At 43.7% G+C, this 18,447-nt stretch overlaps 1 protein-coding gene across 2 annotated transcripts in view; it reads right to left on the minus strand.

Annotated features, from left to right (window-relative positions):
• The window catches only part of ift80 (intraflagellar transport 80 homolog (Chlamydomonas)), an 80,896-nt gene that overhangs the window by 14,764 nt on the left and 47,685 nt on the right, over positions 1-18,447 (minus strand). For both annotated transcript variants that reach the window (XM_061783088.1, XM_061783087.1), the window contains 5 exons: positions 14,410-14,589; positions 10,334-10,452; positions 1,703-1,777; positions 1,073-1,236; positions 860-924 (listed from right to left, as the gene is read on the minus strand). In XM_061783088.1, coding sequence (XP_061639072.1) covers positions 860-924; positions 1,073-1,236; positions 1,703-1,777; positions 10,334-10,452; positions 14,410-14,589 — 603 coding nt within the window. The remainder of the gene's footprint in view (positions 1-859; positions 925-1,072; positions 1,237-1,702; positions 1,778-10,333; positions 10,453-14,409; positions 14,590-18,447) is intronic.

The following is an 18,447-nucleotide window of genomic DNA, read 5'->3' on the forward strand; positions in this document are numbered from 1 at the left end:
ACTCTGTCATACTGTATATAATAGCTAAATATAATAGATATTTTGGTATAATGCAGTGAAATCTACACTGCCAATCAACCACTCAATTAAACAGTATTAAATTAACAACAAAGTTTTTTATTTAACAGTTCTTGTGCTGCATCTCTCAAGTGGATTATTTCATCCAGAATGTAAATTCTGTACTTTTCACTACCGTAGTAAGCATTCTGGATTCACAATGCTCGGCTGAAGGCGCTGTAAAATCTAAAATTGACAAACCATATAGGCACGATCCACAAGTTGGCCAGACAAACTATTTTTGTTGTGCCACTCCCGCCAGAAAATATGCTAGTTCACGGTTAGCTGGGATACGCATGGTTGCATTGGTAAGCAAAATAGAAGATGGATGGATGGATGGATGGTGAGTGATAGAAATTCCCACAACCCAGGGAAAGAGGTCATTATAAAATTACATCAGGTTATACAGTATTCAACATAAGCCTTTTATGCATTTCACAGTTAACAAAAGAAAGAATCAGAATCAGAATTGTGATTTGACTGAGGTTGAATTCTTGTGAATTAGATTTGATATAAAACTTTGCTTTGCTACACTTTCATTGGTGTGCACTAATTTTTGTAACACTAAATGAATTTGTTAGAAAGATACAACAATTTCCGTGTGCATATTGACATCTAATTTGCAATAAATTAGACACATTTTGTAGAATAGTATAGAAAATACAGATTATGAAAGGAAATTCAAGTTGTTCAAACAAATCTGTTGAGGTATACTCCTTCATGGCGAACATCAAGAGATCATTTATATTCCGAAAAATAAACTCAACAGCCAGAAGCGCCTCCCACCAATGGATTTGCTTACCTTGTGAGTCAAAGACTTCCCGTCACAGAGAGGTTTGCCGGTTAAGGCGTCAAACAGAAGGATGACTAGTTAGGATAAAAAAAAAAAAAAACAGATGGCAAGATATGACACAATTCACACAGTTGGCAGCAGCAGTACACACATCCATATACACTCCACTGAGCAATGAGCAATCAGTGTTTGCATTCATATTTGAGACAGTGAATCTCTCACCTTTTTCATCACTTTTATCACGGATGGCAATGGTGTCGTTACTGAGTGAGACACACTGAGCATTGAGGATATCAGCCCTCATACCAGGAAATTTAGGGGAGGAGATGAGTCGACCCTCGTAGGAAAATATATACAACCCTGCCCCGTCCACTAGAAGAGCATGTCTGAGTGGTGGTGGGGGAACGGGTGGGAGGGGAAGGCAAGAGGATACAGTGAGTAGACTTTTATATGGATGCGGTGCGGCTGTTCATCTAATAAACCAGATGGTCGTTAGGTAGAGGATTTTTATACACATTAAACACAGCAGCAACTTACTCAGCGTGACGCTGAAGGCTCGGCTGTGATTATAGAATGACAACTAATCTATTTAGCAGTATGATGAGTGTCACTGGAGTGCTGCACAAGAGCTACTCCATATTAACCTGATTTTCCCGAGCGGTTACACTATCAGACTTATTATATGACATACTTTGGCTAAGCTATAGCACAGCTCCCGTGCAGATTTGTCTGTGTCCGTGTGTGTGTGTGCGGGCTTTGTAGTAATGAAGCCTTAGAGAGGCTGCGAGGCGATCCTATGACCGTCTCCCACTCTCCCGTTCCACTGCTGCCAGGATTAAGCATGCGGCTCACCTCTCCGCTTGTAGAATGAGACTGACTGTTCCCTCCTTCAGGTCAAATATGAGGGGAGTGTTCCAGTTCCGTGTGCTGGCACAAACAAAACACACAAATATGCACTCCTATCATTCTTTGCAAAAACAGGCATTCAAGTGAAAACAGCGAGACAGAGAATAGAAACAAAGAACACAAGAAATATACAACATGCAAATAAATGTAGTACTTTCGATTTGACACTGAATGCACAACATTTTATACACTTGTTATGTGTAAAAAGCGGACTCAAAACACATGTGTAGTAGGACAATTTGACAATCCTACTCCACATCGACATTTTAAATCTTGAAGTCGACTAATGGCTAATCACGTTTTTGGCATCTTGTCTTCCAATTGGCCAATTTACAGAGGACTTCTGATTTGCCCGTCTGGTCCCGCCACGGGATTATAATGCTCTGTGGATCAGTAAAAAGTCTGGCCAACAAGGCGACAATCTTAATCCATCTTCCCGGGTCCGAGAGTGTGAAATTAACGTGGCTATGGATAAGAATAGCGATGTGCCGCGCCAGCTTTGGCTATACAGAGCACTGCTGGTCTTAAAATATTCATATCAACAGGACCACGGGACTGGGGGCAAGGACCGAGGGCAGCGGTGCGAAGTGGAGCCACAGCTTCATCAAATACAATATGACAAATATTGTGCGAGACCAATGCAAAAATAACCGCTAAAGCTGTCCGTTACCAGTAATGAGCTTTTTTTGTGGTGGGGAGTCCCTCTGAAATTTGAAAATGAAACCACTTTTTTTTTCTTTTTTTTTACTGCACGCAGTGATTCTGTCGCTCTGCTCCCTCCTGTCTGTCTCACCACTCTGTCTGTGCCGGCCCCTCCTCCTTCTCATGAGTCCACACACATGCACACACAAAGCACAACCACTCCTTCGTTCACATGTTGGCTGCATGAGTTTTAGAGAGCGTATTTCAGCATTTTACAGTCTACAGTCTAGCTGTATTTTTGCATCTTTCATGTATCTAAATCAGTGATTTCCAACCTTTGTGGAGCCAAGGCCCATATTTTACAATTGAAAAATCTCACGGCACACCAACAAACAAAAATTTCACAAAAAGTGGATACATTAATTACTGTATGTACTTCCGCCCATCTAATAGAAGAGCATGTATTTGTTCATTGTATCACGATGCCTCACTGGCATAAATGGATGAACAAAGATACATTATTTTTTTTCGAGCATCCATCCATCCACTTTCTGTACTGCTTAATCCTCAAGGCTCGCGGCCGTGCTAGAGCCTATCCCAGCTATCTTTGGGCGAGAGGCGGGGTACACCCCGAAATGGTCGCCAGCCAATCGCAGGGCACACATAAAAAAACAACCACTCGCGCACACATTCACACCTAAGGGCAATTTAGAGTCTTCAATCAACCTACCATGCATGTTTTTGGGATGTGGGACGAAACCAGAGTACCTGGAGAAAACCCACGCAGGCATGGGGAGAACATGCAAACTCCACACAGGTGGGGCTGGGATTTGAACCCAGGTCCTCAGAACTGTGAGGAAGATGTGCTAACCAGTCTACCACTGTGCCGCCATTTTTCGAGCAATTATGTAAAATTTTATAATTTCCTACGGTACACCTGAAGAGCGCTGACGGCACACTAATGTGCCCCGGCACACTGGTTGAGAATCACTTATCTAAATAGTCGCCAAAACATGGCGTCAAAACGAAGAGCACATTGTAAAGCCATATTTAAAAAATAAAATAAAAAAGAGCAGGATGTCATGAAACTGAGCACATACACCTAATCTAGTGACTCTGAACCTTTTCTACAACTGCAGTTAATATTAGTCTTTCTTACTCTTTGCATTACCTCCAAATATACAGGTACCGTAATTTATTGTGTATGGTACACTCTCGAGGATAATGCGCACCCCAAAATTGACTCAAACAAATCAGGTATACCATCCAGCCATCCATTATCTGTACCGCTTATCCTCACTAGGGTTGCTGGAACCTATCCCAGCTGACTCTGGGCGAGAGGCGGGGTACACCCTGAACTGGTCGACAGCCAATCGCTGGGCACATAAACAATTCTTTTAGAGGGCTGGGTCAAAAAAGATTGTATGGTTTAAATAAAGAGTGTCCAAATTATCAATTTTCTTACCAGCCTGTTGCATAAACTCAGAGTACCACACATTGTAAAAGCCTCCTTTGCACAATATAACCTTAACGCAAGTGCTTCCTTTGCACAATATAACCTTAACGCAAGTGTTGCACTGAGGTGACTGGTCAGTTATTTTAACATAGTAAACACTTTTGTTTGCCGCTGCTGTTGGGCACAAGCACGGCTTCTTTGTTGGTTTTTGCCGCTTCGTTAGTTTTCGCCACTTTCTTATTCAGGGTCGGCGGACTGTATGCATCGAAACTGGGAAACAATTGTTTTTAATTTTAACGATCCCGGGAGAACCCGGTTCCAATTGGTTCTCAATGCCCAACCCTACCTGCTAACTCCAGCTTCTGATTATTTTTTGCACTCCTGTCAGAAATCTTCAATCACCTGATCGAGGCAAATTTATAGTGGTATGATTGGCTTTCCACTTACGTATTATGGCCCCAACCGTGCTCACTAGAATGTTCAAAAGCTTAGATATGCACCTGTAATGAATGCCATCTTTATGTTTTGCAACAATTAGTTTGCAGCTGTTTCAATGGTCTTGAGACAGCTCTTTGCTCTTACCCATCATGAGATGTGTCTTGAGTCACACCTTGGCAATGAGACCTTTTTGTAGGCCATCAATTAGAAATGAACCAGCTGATATTCATTTGCACTGACAAGGGGCTGGATTGCTGTTTGATTATTGATAGATTTTAAGTGTTGTCTTGGCTTTCCATGCCTTTTTGCACCTCCCTTTCTTCATGTGTTCAATATTTTTTCCCTGTGTCATTTCACATTTTTACACACAACTTAATTTCTGAGCTTATTTTTTCTACTTTCATTGTATGTATTAATTACTTGGGTTGTTCTGGTGAAATTTTCAGGACAATAGCACCTTTGGAAGTATAAGTAGTGAGAAAAATGGTGATGTGTTAAATATTTCAGCCACTGTATATATGCAAAAAAATGTTAGTAGTGATCCTCTCCAAATAAAAAAATAAAAATATTCTAACTAGTAACATTACTTATACTAAGGCTTGCTTGCACTTAAATAATGTATTTAATATTGTGGCACATCTTAGTGTATTGTAAGTATTTTTCCACCTCCCGCATGACCCTTGGCACATCAGCCGGCTTGCACAACATACTGAAAGCTAACGTTGTCATGTGCCCAGATAACACGCCCACTCCTGGTGCAAGATAATATTAATAAAAAAAAATAGTTAAGACAACAAAAACTGCAGAGGCGGAATATACACACATAAACTCAATTAGCAGTCACACTATTTATGGGATTAGGGGACTAAAGGCCTCTTTCTACTCCCGCGCTCGCGCGACCGACAACGCCCGCATTGCATCACGTGACCGACGCATTGGCCCGCACGGCCCCTCTGCGTCACTTGACTCGCACACGGCAAAAATTGTTGTTGCGGAGATCATCTCTCATGATTGGCCCATTTTAGTCACATGCTGTGATGACGTACTCAGCCTTCCCCTTTTTCAAAACTGCGCGCGTGGGTTGCGCTCGAGTATAAAGGGAAACTGTGCGCGGGATAGCCGCAGTGACGTCAACGCGGTCACCGCCCGCGTGAGTATAAAGAAGCCTTAACTGGCTTAAAACAGCATTTAAACAACTATACAATGGCGATAGCCAGGCTAGGACATCCTCTGATAGCAAGGTGCCATGATGACCTCAACTATGACATCATTGCTAAAAACACTCCCTCCTCACTATCAGAGGATTTCCCAGCATGCCTAGTGCCATTGTACAGTTGTAAGTCAGTTAGTGTCACGTTACGATGGTATAATTTAACTCTGGACCCAGAAGCAAGCAGAGGCTGAGAGGGTTGTGGTGAAAGGTTTATTAGAGGAGAATGATCAAGGCGGATTCCTTGGGCGTATTGACAGGTCATCGGGACAGGGAACGTGCGGCAGGCGGTGGCGTGAGCAGGTGGATGGCTTGGTGGCAGGAGGTCAGCACAGCAAGGAACACGGAAGGAGCACGGAGGAGAACAATAATACTCTGGCGAGAGTTTCCGGGATCTGGCAGGCTTTTATGCAGGTGAAGAGGGCTGATTGATGACAGGTGCACGGCTTAGTTTGAGCTGATTAGAGAGAGAGAGGGAGGGAGCGAGAGAGGGCGAGAGGAGCGGAAAGCGCCACCCAAGCTCCAACAAAAGACTGCAGAGCATAGCTCATGACAGTACCCCCCTCTCAACGGACGCCCCCTGGCCCTGCCGGAGGGCTAAGGGCACAGGTGGAGACAGGCTACAGGTGATACATGGAACGTTGGATGACTTTTCAGAGACTGCCGAAGTTTCAGTTGAACAGACTTGGGATAAATGATTTTTGTGATCGGGAATGGGCCAATAAAGCGCGGGGAGTGAGTTTGCGGGATTGTCTAGAGTGGAAGGTCACGGGAGGAAAGCCAACGGTTTGATCCACATTGTACTCAGGCGTAGGGGAGCGACGAAGGTCCGCAAGACGTTTATTTTTCTCAGTGGATCAGATTAAGGGCGCCCTGATGTCCTTCCAGACAGCCTGGACTCTCTTGAAGTGACCCCTCACCGCGGGAACGCCACCGCCTGCTCCTGTTCCCTAAATAATGGAGGTTGGAAACCGTAGCAAGCCATGAATGGGGACATACCTGTGGTGGAGCTGGTAAGGGACTTGTGGGTGTACTCAATCCACGGGAGGAATGAGCTCCACGAGGTGGTGTTGCGTGCGGCAATGCAGCGAAGGGCTGATTCTATGGACTGATTTGCCCCCTCCATCTGGCCGTTGGTCTGTGGATGGTATCCAGGCGACAAGCTGGCTGCTGCGCCCACCGCTTTACAGAACTCCTTCCATACAAGGGAGGAGAACTGAGGACCTCGGTCCGAAACAATATCGATGAGAATTCCGTGGCGTTTGAAAACATGTTGGACAAGGAGGTTAGCAGTTTCAAAGGCAGAGGATGGTTTGTGGACGGGTACGTAATGAACATATTTGGAAAAACGATCGACAATGGTAAAAACGAGTGTTACCTTCAGAGGGGGGTAGGCTGGTAACGAAGTCCAAAGCGATGTGGGACCAAGGGCGACTCGGGATACGCAAGGGGCCCAGCAGACCAGCTGGGGGCATCTGTGAAGTCTTCCCTCGGGCACAGACGGAGCAGGCTTGGACGAACTCCCGGGTGCCTTTGGCCAGGCTAGACCACCAGAAGTGCTGTTGTATGAAATGGATGGTGCGGGTGAAGCCGGGATGACAGGTGAGCTTGGAGTTGTGGGCCCACTGAAGGACTTCAGAGCGTGCGGAATTGGGTACGAACAGTCGATTTAGAGGTCCGGTCTTGGGATCCAGATGAGTTTTTTGAGCCTCTTTGACAACTTGTTCGACTTTCCAAGTGTAATTCAGTCCCCTCCAGCTAGTGCTTCCACTCTTCCAATGCCCATATTATGGCCAACAGCTCTCGGTTGCCAACGTCATAGTTTCGTTCAGCGGGAGATAGACGACGAGAAAAGAAAGCACAGGGATGAAGTTTTTTGGAAAAGGGGTTCCGTTGAGAGAGAACGGCCCCTGCCCAGTGTCCGAAGCGTCAACCTCCACCACGAACTGGAAGGAGGGGTTGGGATGTCGGAGAATGGGAGCAGTGGTAAAAAGGGTCTTGAGTTGGTTGAAGGCTTAGGATGCTGCTGGGGTCCATTGAAACGGAGAGCTGTTGGATGTGAGGCTCGTGAGAGGGATTGCGAATTTACTGTAATTGCGGATAAAGCGACGGTAGAAGTTGGCGAATCCAAGGAAACGTAGTTCTTTGCAGTAGGTGGGAGTGGGTCAGTTAAAGACAGCTTGGATCTTGGCAGGGTCGGGTTGTAGTTGTCCTTTGGAGATGATGTAGCCTAGGAAGTGCACAGAGGAGAGGTGAAATTTGCATTTTTCGGGTTTGACATACAGGCGGTTTTCAAGGAGGTGCTGGAGGACTTGGCGTACATGACTGCGATGTTCTTCAGGGAAGCGGGAGAAAGTGAGAATGTCGTCCAAGTAAACGAAAACAAACCGGTTCAACATATCGCGGAGGACGTCATTGATGAAGGTTTGGAAGACAGCGGGGGCGTTGGTTAATCCAAACGGCATGACTTGGTATTTAAAGTGTCCGAGAAGGGTATTGAAATCAGTTTACCATTCATCCCCCTCTCGGATACGGATGAGGTGGTAGGCATTTTGTAGGTCCAATTTGGTGAATATCTGGGCATCACAGAGGGGTTCAAATGAGAGGTCGAAGAGTGGTAGTGGTGATTTATTTTTCACGGTGATGTCATTGAGTCCACGGTAGTCGATACAGGGGCGGAGAGTGGTGTCTTCTCAACAAAAAAGAAGCTGGCCCCTACTAGAGACGAGGAAGGATGAATGAGACCGGAAGCCAGAGAGTCATGGATATAGTCCTCCATTGCCTTTTTCACAGGACAGTAGGAAAGTATTCAGACACCCTTAAATTTTTCACTCTGTTATATTGCACCCATGAGCTAAAATCATTAAAGTTATTTTTTTTTTCCTGATTAATGTACACACAGTACGCCATATTGACAGAAAAAAACTGAATTGTTGAAAATTTTGCAGGTTTATTAAAGAAAAACTGAAATATCACACAGCCATAAATACTCAGACCCTTTTCTCAGTATTTAGTAGAAGCACCCTTTTGAGCTAATACAGACATGAGTATTTCTGTGAATGATCCAACAAGTTTTTCGCACCTGGATTTGGGGATCCTCTGCCATTCCTCCTTGCAGATCCTCTCCAGTTCTGTCAGGTTGGATGGTGAACGTTGGTGGACAGCCATTTTCAGGTCTCTCCAGAGATGCTCCATTGGGTTTATGTCAGGGCTCTGGCTGGGCCATTCAGTCACGGCGTTGTTCTGAAGCCACTCCTTCGTTATTTTAGCTGTGTACCTAGGGTCATTGTCTTGTTGGATGGTGAACCTTCGGCCCAGTCTGAGGTCCTGAGCACTCTGGAGAACGTTTACATCCAGGATATCCCTGTACTTGGCCGCATTCATCTTTCCTTCGATTGTAACCAGTCGTCCTGTCCCTGCAGCTGAAAAACACCCCCACAGCATGATGCTGCCACCACCATGCTTCACTGTTGGGACTGTATTGGACAGGTGATGAGAAGTGCCTGTTTTTCTCCACACATGCCACTTAGAATTAAGGCCAACAATTTCTATATTGGTCTCATCAGACCAGAGAATCTTATTTCTCACCATGTTGGTAGTACATCAGGTGTTTATTATTATTATTTTTTTAGCAAAGTCCATGGGGGTTTTCATGTGTCTTGCACTGAGGAGAGGCTTCCGTCGGGCCACACTGCCATAAAGCCCCGACTGGTGGAGGGCTGCAGTGATGGTTGAGTTTCTAGAACTTTCTCCCATCTCCTGACTGCATCTCTGGAGCTCAGCCACAGTGATCTTTGGGTTCTTCTTTACCTCTCTCACCAAGGCTCTTCTCCCCAGATTGTTCAGTTTGGCCGGATGGCCAGCTCTAGGAAGAGTTCTGGTTGTCCCAAACGTCTTCCATTTAAGGATTATGGAGCCCACTGTGCTCTTAGGAACCTTAAGGGCAGCATAATTTTTTTTGTAACCTTGGCCAGATCGGTGCCTTGCCACAATTCTGTCTCAGCTCTTCAGGCAGTTCTTTTGACCTCATGATTCTCATTTGCTCTGACATGCATCGTGAGCTGTAAGGTCTTATATAGACAGGTGTGTGGCTTTCCTAATCAAGTCCAATCAGTATAATCAAACACAGCTGGACTCCAATGAAGGTGTAGAATCACCTCAAGGATGATAAGAAAAAATTAACAGCACCCGAGTTAAATATATGAGTGTCACAGGAAAGGGTCTGAATACTTATGGCTGCAATATTTCAGTTTTTCTTTAATAAATCTGAAAAACATTTCAACAATTCCATTTTTTTCTGTATATATGGGGTGCTGTGTGTACATTAATGAGGATTTTTTTTTTTTTTCCAAATAATACACACCATTTACTTTTGACGATTTTTTGGGGGGGAAATGTGCATTATAGATGAGAAATTGTGGTACTTTATGCCCACAAAAGTATAATCTGCATGTTCTTTGTAGACATTAGAATGTGTATCGATACGAACACTAGCTATCAGGCAAGAGCAGGTTAGCCTGAGAGTTGGAATAATTTCTCATTGCCAGTAGGTGAATACAAACTGGACTTGGAAATGCTATACAAATATGGTATCACTTGAATGCTTTTGTGCACGTTTCAAACAATGTGTTTTACTTTCCTTTTTAAGCTAAATAGCTTTGAAGATGAGCAACATTTTGGTTTGGCAGCGCATCACGTGTGAATTGATGTCCATATAAGTAGGCTTATGTGAACTCTCAAAGTGGAGTAACATTATATTCTAGCTTCTTCCGACGGAAGAAAAATCGTGGCAGTGGGAATAGAGGATGCGCGGACTGAGTAAAGTGCTCACTTGTAGATGTAGCACTGAAGGGATGTGGCTACTACAAGGTGCCCGAAAGCTAGCGAGGCTTTGATGACTCGATCTCTGAACTCCAACACGTCCACCGCATCATTCATCACATTCCTCACCTGTGGAAAAAAAATATAGAGAATGACACGAGAGATTGGCGCAGTGTACATAAAATATTTTATTTATATACACAGGAAGCAGTATATCATATATCCAAGCATACGTAGGGTAACTGTGGCCAGAGAAAGACATTTGTACCTGTTTGGAATGTGTGTCTGCACATACTGGTGTGCTGCCATAGATAAATACTTCCCTAGTAGCTCCCTCTGTGAATGAATGGACTTTTTCCAGCGCCAGGTGAAAGGTGGGGTTATTTTTACAGCTTTACAAATCTTCCTCCTCTGCCCCCTCCAGCAAGACAAATTTACAAGCAACACAACCAAGAATTAAAAAAACAACAACATTCGACCGCAAGGTGGTAAATTTAGCTGGCTAATTCACAAACCACTGGCAGATGTGCACGTTTAAAGCAGCCTATGAGGAGGAAAGGCGGAGTAAGGAGACAGAAAAAATGCCTGCGAGGCTGAAAATAAGTGGCCGATGACCCACGTTTGTTTGGTTTACACAAAATGCACTCAGTAAAGATGCCTGATCCTGTTTTTTTCTCGGTGTGTATTCCTTTCTATGGACATTTGGGCACGTTAAATCCATGTAAATGCTACTTTGTGGTCAGCTTGACTTTAAACTACAAAATAGTGGAGCAAAGGGAGGCAGCAAGACAGTGTAGCCATTGTCATTGCAAGGCTGCCTGGCATAGGGGCAGGGTCCAACTATAATATATGGCTACGAGACGCCAGTGTTTTTTTGCATACATATGCAAGTGAAACGTGCGGTCAACATTAGGTATACAGCCACATTGTAATAACGGCATTAAAAAAACTATCAAAAAAATTCTTAATCAAGATGATAACACTCAATTTTATAAGATACAGGTGTTCCTCAGTTCCGCCATACGGCAGTTTGAAGTTATCATAATTAACTAGTTTACATGGTGGCATAAGAATATGTTGTCACACAGCACAAGAAGGCACACTCTGTTAAAGTCTGATTGTTGTTTTTCATTTTATTGTGTATAGTCAATGATAGTGCGGTGGTACAGTTGTCTGACTACATAGGTTTAGTTCCCATTTGAGGGCCTATCTCACTTGCCTGGAGACTTTGGTGATCTGACGACTAGAGTCTCCGCTGGTTGTGGAGATGTATCCTGGAGACTTGGCAGGTCACCAGGGAGTCGCTGTTAATTTGAACATGATTTTATCTGAGACTTTTGGAGACTTACAAGTCTCCAGCAGGTCTCAAAGAAGTCACAGAGACTAAAAGACAAAGGACTGCGCATAAGCTGGTCTGCACACAGCAAAAACAGCACCAGATTCCACTGTAGTGCACGTATTTGTGCACCAAAACATTTTGCAGTATAAAGTATGAGCCAGAGCCACTATCGCCTGGCCGTTTGCCAGGTCAGGCCGCACAGAGAGAATGAATAAACCGTCGCCCAGAGTTCGACAGGAAAAGAAAAGAATATGTACATCCATAATAAATAATTAGGGCTGTGCGATTCTGGCAAAAATAAAAGTCACGGGTATTTTGATTGCTCTTAAAATAAAAATCAATAAACATGAATATTCACTGATTTAAAAACTTGAGAATTTATTGAAGTAACCAAAACTCAACTTTAAATATAACTTAAAAGAACAACCAGAAATAAATTAGTAACATTAAACAAGTATTATAATAATAATAATAATAATAGCCGGCACGGTGTTTAACTGGTTAGCACATCTGCCTCACAGTTCTGGGGACCGGGGTTCAAATCCTGGCGCCGCCTGTGTGGTGTTTACACACAGTCTTCTCCCCGTGCCTGTCTTTTACGAACACCGGGCTTTATCTTGTCAAATCAAACGCGACCAGATACACTCGTCACCATGGCCACGACAACCACAATCGATCGCGCGTGTATTGTGTTGGTCAAAAAAAGAACAAAATGGGGGAAAACGTGTGGTGGTGGTCATCGGTGCTTGGGAGAAGACGTTTGTTCAAGGATTGCTTGAGGTATATTCACGTACTTTTACTACGATACGGCTCGGAAGCAGGCAACAAAACGTTACGTAGTCTCGCAAGCTTGTGCTAGCACTAACGGTTGTATGTAAACATACGAGTGTTCTGTCAAATCATGTTCTAAAGTTTCTGTGTGTGTGAAATTATTTAATTACAATAAAGTAATTTAATTACAGTAAGTTAGCACCCGTTATTTTGACCTGACTGATTAGAATACATGACCTGACAAGAGAATATACTCAGTATGCAGTACACAAGTATATACAGTAAATTAAGTTATTTAAACACACATTGCTCCATCTTGTGATCGGCTCGGTGATCGGTTATCGTTTTCTTTAAACTCACTGATCGGTGATCAGCCCCGAAAATCCTGTTCATGTAAAGCCTAGTACATAGGATTATATCAGCGACTTCAGGATCAGAATCAGAATCATCTTTATTTGCTGAGTATGTCAAAAACACACAAGGAATTTGTCTCCTGTAGTTGGAGCCGCTCTACTCACTGAGCAATAAAAGGTTACTAGTAATGTGGTAATGCCGATACTTTTTTATTTATTTTTTACCATTGGGGAAATGATGCCGAGTCCTCTAGCAATTTAGAGCAGTCTGAAATGACTAACAGAACAATAGTCTGGTGCAGTGACCATTGTGCAAATGGCGCAGAGACTTCAAGAAATGTATGCAGTTTAAAGTAATTAGTAGTGCAATAATCTGGAACAATGTCAATTGTGCTAATGGTGCAGATACTTCTCAAGCACATGAGTGGGCCAGTATTGGTGAACAACAGATATGTAGTTGTACAGAGTGGCGAGACTACTTCAGTGAGTTCACGAATAATGTATAATTGGCCCGACAGAGACGTGACTACAATCAAGACAAAACTGGCAGCACGTTACAATGGAATTGTAAGTTAACCGTTTAAGAAGTTAATGGCAAGGATGAATTGGTTGTCACCTTTTCTGGAGAGTCTCCGACACATCGTCCTGGTGAGAGAGCAAGAAATATATTGGTCTCCCAGGACGCCGGGCGTCTCCGCCAGTGGCCCTTTAGTGATGGTGCGAATGTGAATTATTTGCAGGTGATGTAAACATGCTACTGCAAAGTAGGGGCGCTGCAGTTACAGTACATTAACCTTGAATTATTGTTCATGGAATGTTAGTGTAGTGTCGGAAGGTAGGGTGTTTAAAATCACTTGCCAGACAAAATGTCACCAAGTCATACTCGCTTAGAGCGCGTGCACACTCCAAAGACTCCGTTGATTAAACAGATTAACAGTTGCTGCTAAAGAACGTCATCCCCAAGCCCCACTCTACAGACATGACCAATCAACCTGTACGTAACCAAACTGTCAAACCAACATTTGTCATGCTTGGAGAGTGAGGCACACAGATGATGTAATACAAAGGCGTCTTGGACGCTAAATTAGTGTAGCGACAGGGCTAATACTAGGGATGCCAAGATTTGTTGACTTGCCACGACTAGAATAGTTGACAATTTAATAGTCAATGTTATTGTTTTTTTAAGCTTTTCTCTCAAAAGTGCCTGAATCCTCCCGCTAGTTCGCCTTTTGTCTGCCTGCCTGGCTTCTCCCAGCCGTGACGCACATGCACATCAGTGGTTAGCCGGGCCTTTCTATGACGCACAGGCGCAACAAACAAATATGGCAACCCCTGTTTTTGTTTGTTTTTTTGCATTTGCATTTGAAGGAACGGTCTCCCCAGAATAGAATCAAAATCATCATAAAATCATTCTCTGTGAAGGAAGGAAGGCATCTGTTGGCATAGAAATGGACAGACAACAATTCTACACTCTTCACTTTTGTTCAACCTTGGCAGAGGTCTGTGCTCATTATCTACTGTATGTCAAGAAAGAAGCTTTAAGACATCTGTTGTGATGAATCTCATTAGATTGGGCAGCCATACCAAATGAAGTGTCTGCAGAGTATATACGTGTTTATCTACCTGCATGGTTTTCCTCTTGGTAAGGGTGATCATAAAGTTGTTCCACTCCCAGTGCTGCTCCACCACATTGGCAAAGATGACATGGCCATTCCCGCAGGCCCCAGCCACCTGGGTGCCATCAGCAGACCAGGCCAGGCTGAACACGCTGCCCGTGTTTGGTTTCTCCAAAGCGTAGGACCACTGCAAGGAGAGGAGGAATATCATAATTAACAATGATGGCTAAAAATGTGGATTTCTTTTGCGAGCGCTTTATAGCAAATAGACGTCTATGGAAGAGCTGAGAGCCATATGAGTGAGAGCAGATCCCCGTGCACAGAATGTAAACTCTGCTGGAAAGAAGTCTCAGCCAGTCAATCAGTGAGCCGAGATGAACTGTGAGACATTGAAGGAGCGCTCGGCCCTGCCAAGTCCAGCACTTGCGCTCGTAAACATACGCTCTGCTATGCTCATCTATCACACGTAGGGGGCAGGGAGAAAGGCAGAACAGGGCTCTGACAAGTACAACCTTGTTTTTTTAAATAGGAAATGATTTAGTGGTGAAGCCTCAGGAGTAGCTCAATATAGGTGTCACGTCAAAAATATTAACATCCTTTAAATATCCAATAAAAAAATCAAGCTCATTTTCCCTGAGACACAGCTTTAATCAATCGATTGATGAAAACAAAACAAAAATCTTTATACTGACAAGCAATAAGCATGAGCAAGAGGCTATGTATTGATCGGGATTTGATGATTTGTTGATGTTTCGGCCAAAACACAAAGAAAAGTTGTGTATCGGATAAAAAAAATTAAAAAAAATAAAAATTTGGAGATACATTATTCTTTTCATTGGATAGCGACCATATGAAAAAAAAATGAAAAACCAATTTCCACACAACATTGTGGATGGTTGGTGCATGGCCAAAGGAGTACCCATCCCACTTTGACGAGTAACCTCTTACAATACTATCAATAAAGCATAAAGTAGTCTGCTAACAAATGGCTGAACAAAAAAAAAAATTATTTTTTATCAGTTATGTCTAGGTGGAAGTCAGCGCTCTCGGGGTCTTAACGGGAACCGGGTCAAAACAGTGTCGTTTTTGCTGTACATAAAAACAAGGTTTTGGAGCCTAAAACATTTGAAAACAGTTCAGTGTGAAAGTTTTAGAAAATGAAAGCATTACTTTTTCCATTTGAAAATTAAAAACATATGCATGAGTGTGAGGTATCTAGTATGGGCATGTCTAAGTCTGTCACAGTCAAAAACAACCACAGCAGAACACAACGGTGTGTCATAAATGTTCCAGGAATGGTGTAACAATTACAAGTTTTCGTCTTTAATTTGGCCAAGAAGATCAAGCACCAAGTCTACAAAGAGGTCCTGGGGTGTTTACTTTGTTCGGCACACAAGCAAAGGCGAGAGTTGTTGCAGGACGAATCATAGCAGTTTTTCCATGACAACGCAACTGCCCTGAGCATCCGACAGTTCCTGGCCAAGAAAAACATCACCCAACTTGGCTCGATGTGATTTTTTCCCCCCCCCTTTCCCAATCTCAAGGAGGTCAACAAAGGGACCCATTTTTAAAATGTGAACGACATCAAGACGGCTGTTACGACGGTGCTGCAGAGGATGGAGAATCCTTCCAGGAGTGCATGAAGGTGTGGCAGCGAAAGGTGGGAAAGTGCATTACACCCCAGGGGGATTACTTCAAAGAAGAAAACGTAGTTTGATTTTGAAATACATCTTTGTGGCCGACTGTCTATGGCTTTGAAAGGTGAGACCTGGCCTGGTGAGTGATGTGGGCGTCAGCAATTGAAATACATCCTTTGTGACACATTGTACTTCTCCAGTAAATCGTAGTTTACTGCGTCACTACTGTATCCAATGGTTGTATTAATTAGTCCATCCATCCATTTTCTGAGCCGCTTCTCCTCACTAGGGTCACGGGCGTGCTGGAGCCTATCCCAGCTGTCATCGGGCAGGAGGCGGGGTACACCCTGAACTGGTTGCCAGCCAATCGCAGGGCACATACAAACAAACAACCATCCGTACTCACATTCACACCTACGGGCACGGGGAGAACATGCAAACTCCACACAGGCAAGGCCGGGGATTGAACCCGGGTCCTCAGAACTGTGAGGCTGACGCTCTAACCAGTCGGCCACCGTGCCGCTATATTAATTAGTCTTCATGTGTATTTCACACATACGCTTAGGCAGTGTATTCAAAAGACGGTTTCGTTGGGGAGGACACAAAGTTGGGGTACTGTGCACAGTATTTCTTTACAAACTACTAGTACCAACTACTAGCCCAGCATGTGCATTAGTGTTTTCAGTCATTTTTGCAGGTCTTCAATTTCTTTGTACCTGTTACAATGAAGGAATTCTTATTCAATGTAAACAATGTGGTACAATTTGTTTTTTACAAGGTGGTTGTTGTGTTAACATACCAGTACCCTCACTATATGTTTTCAGTGATCACCCACCTGTGCACACTTACACATATAAGGGACATAATAGGCTTGCATCAAACTTGAAATTTCACAGCTTTCTTTATGCTATTAAGCATTTTTGGGCTCTGTGTCTGGCATCTGACCGATGAGAGCTGGACTAGGGTTTCCTCAACTGTCCAACAAGCAGACACCTTGAAATCTTCAACTACTTAGGAAAGGAGAAAAGTGCTAATGGTAGCCTAAATGTAGCCCTTTTTTTTTGCAACGGGTGGAGAGATAGTGCGGTTCAGCGGGCCAAGAGTTGTGGCAAGCGTGGAGAAAATAATCTCACTTTGTGCCCCGCCTGATACACACGCAGCTGTGGGATGTGAGGCATGGCCTTATTTCCTCCGCGTTCCCTTTTGACAGGGCTAAAAGGTAACAGTCGGCAGGGTACAGGTTAGCTGCTTTGATCTCCTCTGGTCCGCCTTTCTCCAATACACATATTTCTCCACTGGTTTCCCTCTCAAGTAGTTAATGTCATATTGGGACTAAAAATAGTTGCTGCAAAAATAAGACCAGCACTGCAATGTGAACAAGAGACAGTTTGTTAAACTTCAATGAAAAAGTGTTGTAATTGCGTTCTCCTCCCTTTTCCCCACTGCCTTCAACGCCTGCCCTCCTCACTCATCACAGCAGGAACTATTTTCCTTATTCCTATTTTTTGACATTCACAACATGAGTGGAGTTGTGCTCGGGGAGGCTTTTAAGTTCAGGCCGGCTTCAACAATAATGAGAGACGTCATTTATTCTGCAGCTAACGTCTTGAGATGGCCCACTCTGTGTTAAAGCACCCAAGGGGGAAAGGGGGAAGGGATGTCTTGATGGATGCGGCTGAACGCATACAACAGATTGTAATGAAGCGGGACATGTGATACCTGCCAAAAAGGAGCACTGCTGGATTCACGCTTACCTAATGCTTTTAACACATTGAGCAGTTTTACTCGTCCAAGAGTCAGCCAAAAAACCAGCATGTGAGTGTGTGTGTGTGTGTGTGTGTGTGGAAAAAGAGGGGTTGTCTGCTGTGTACAATATTTATGTGCATACGTGTCTCTGTACGCAAAGAGTAGATGTGTGCAACACTGAAGAGTTTTAAGATTAAGTACATGTCAGAAAATAAGACAATAACACATACGCACAATACAAGTGTGAGGTCTGCATGCACACAATGGGAGGCAGATGCGAGGTCACCATTTCAGCGACCGTCAAATGTCACTATAAAGGGTGAAGCTGCATGTGTGTAATATAAAGGGAGGCTTTTCAGCAATGTCTGGATTTGTGACGAGAAATATTTTTAAAATAAAGTATAGCCCTCAGCAGAGCGCAGACCATTGCCAAAGCTGAATGATTGTAAACGTATCCATCGGATTATTTGATTGCTATGCAAGGTCATATTGTTCCAGTCCAACACTATATGTGCAGAGCCATCCGCTGGATGCCACACTCGGACCCGATGCTAAGGGACTTGAACATTGTATATTTCTTGTGCCCTCACCTTCATACAGATTACCAAAATTAAAAGGGTTCTTGCACAGCACATGCGTGTCATTATCACTATGAATGCCTC

This window comes from Phyllopteryx taeniolatus, chromosome 8 (genome assembly GCF_024500385.1).
Source record: "Phyllopteryx taeniolatus isolate TA_2022b chromosome 8, UOR_Ptae_1.2, whole genome shotgun sequence".
Taxonomy (NCBI): domain Eukaryota; kingdom Metazoa; phylum Chordata; class Actinopteri; order Syngnathiformes; family Syngnathidae; genus Phyllopteryx; species Phyllopteryx taeniolatus.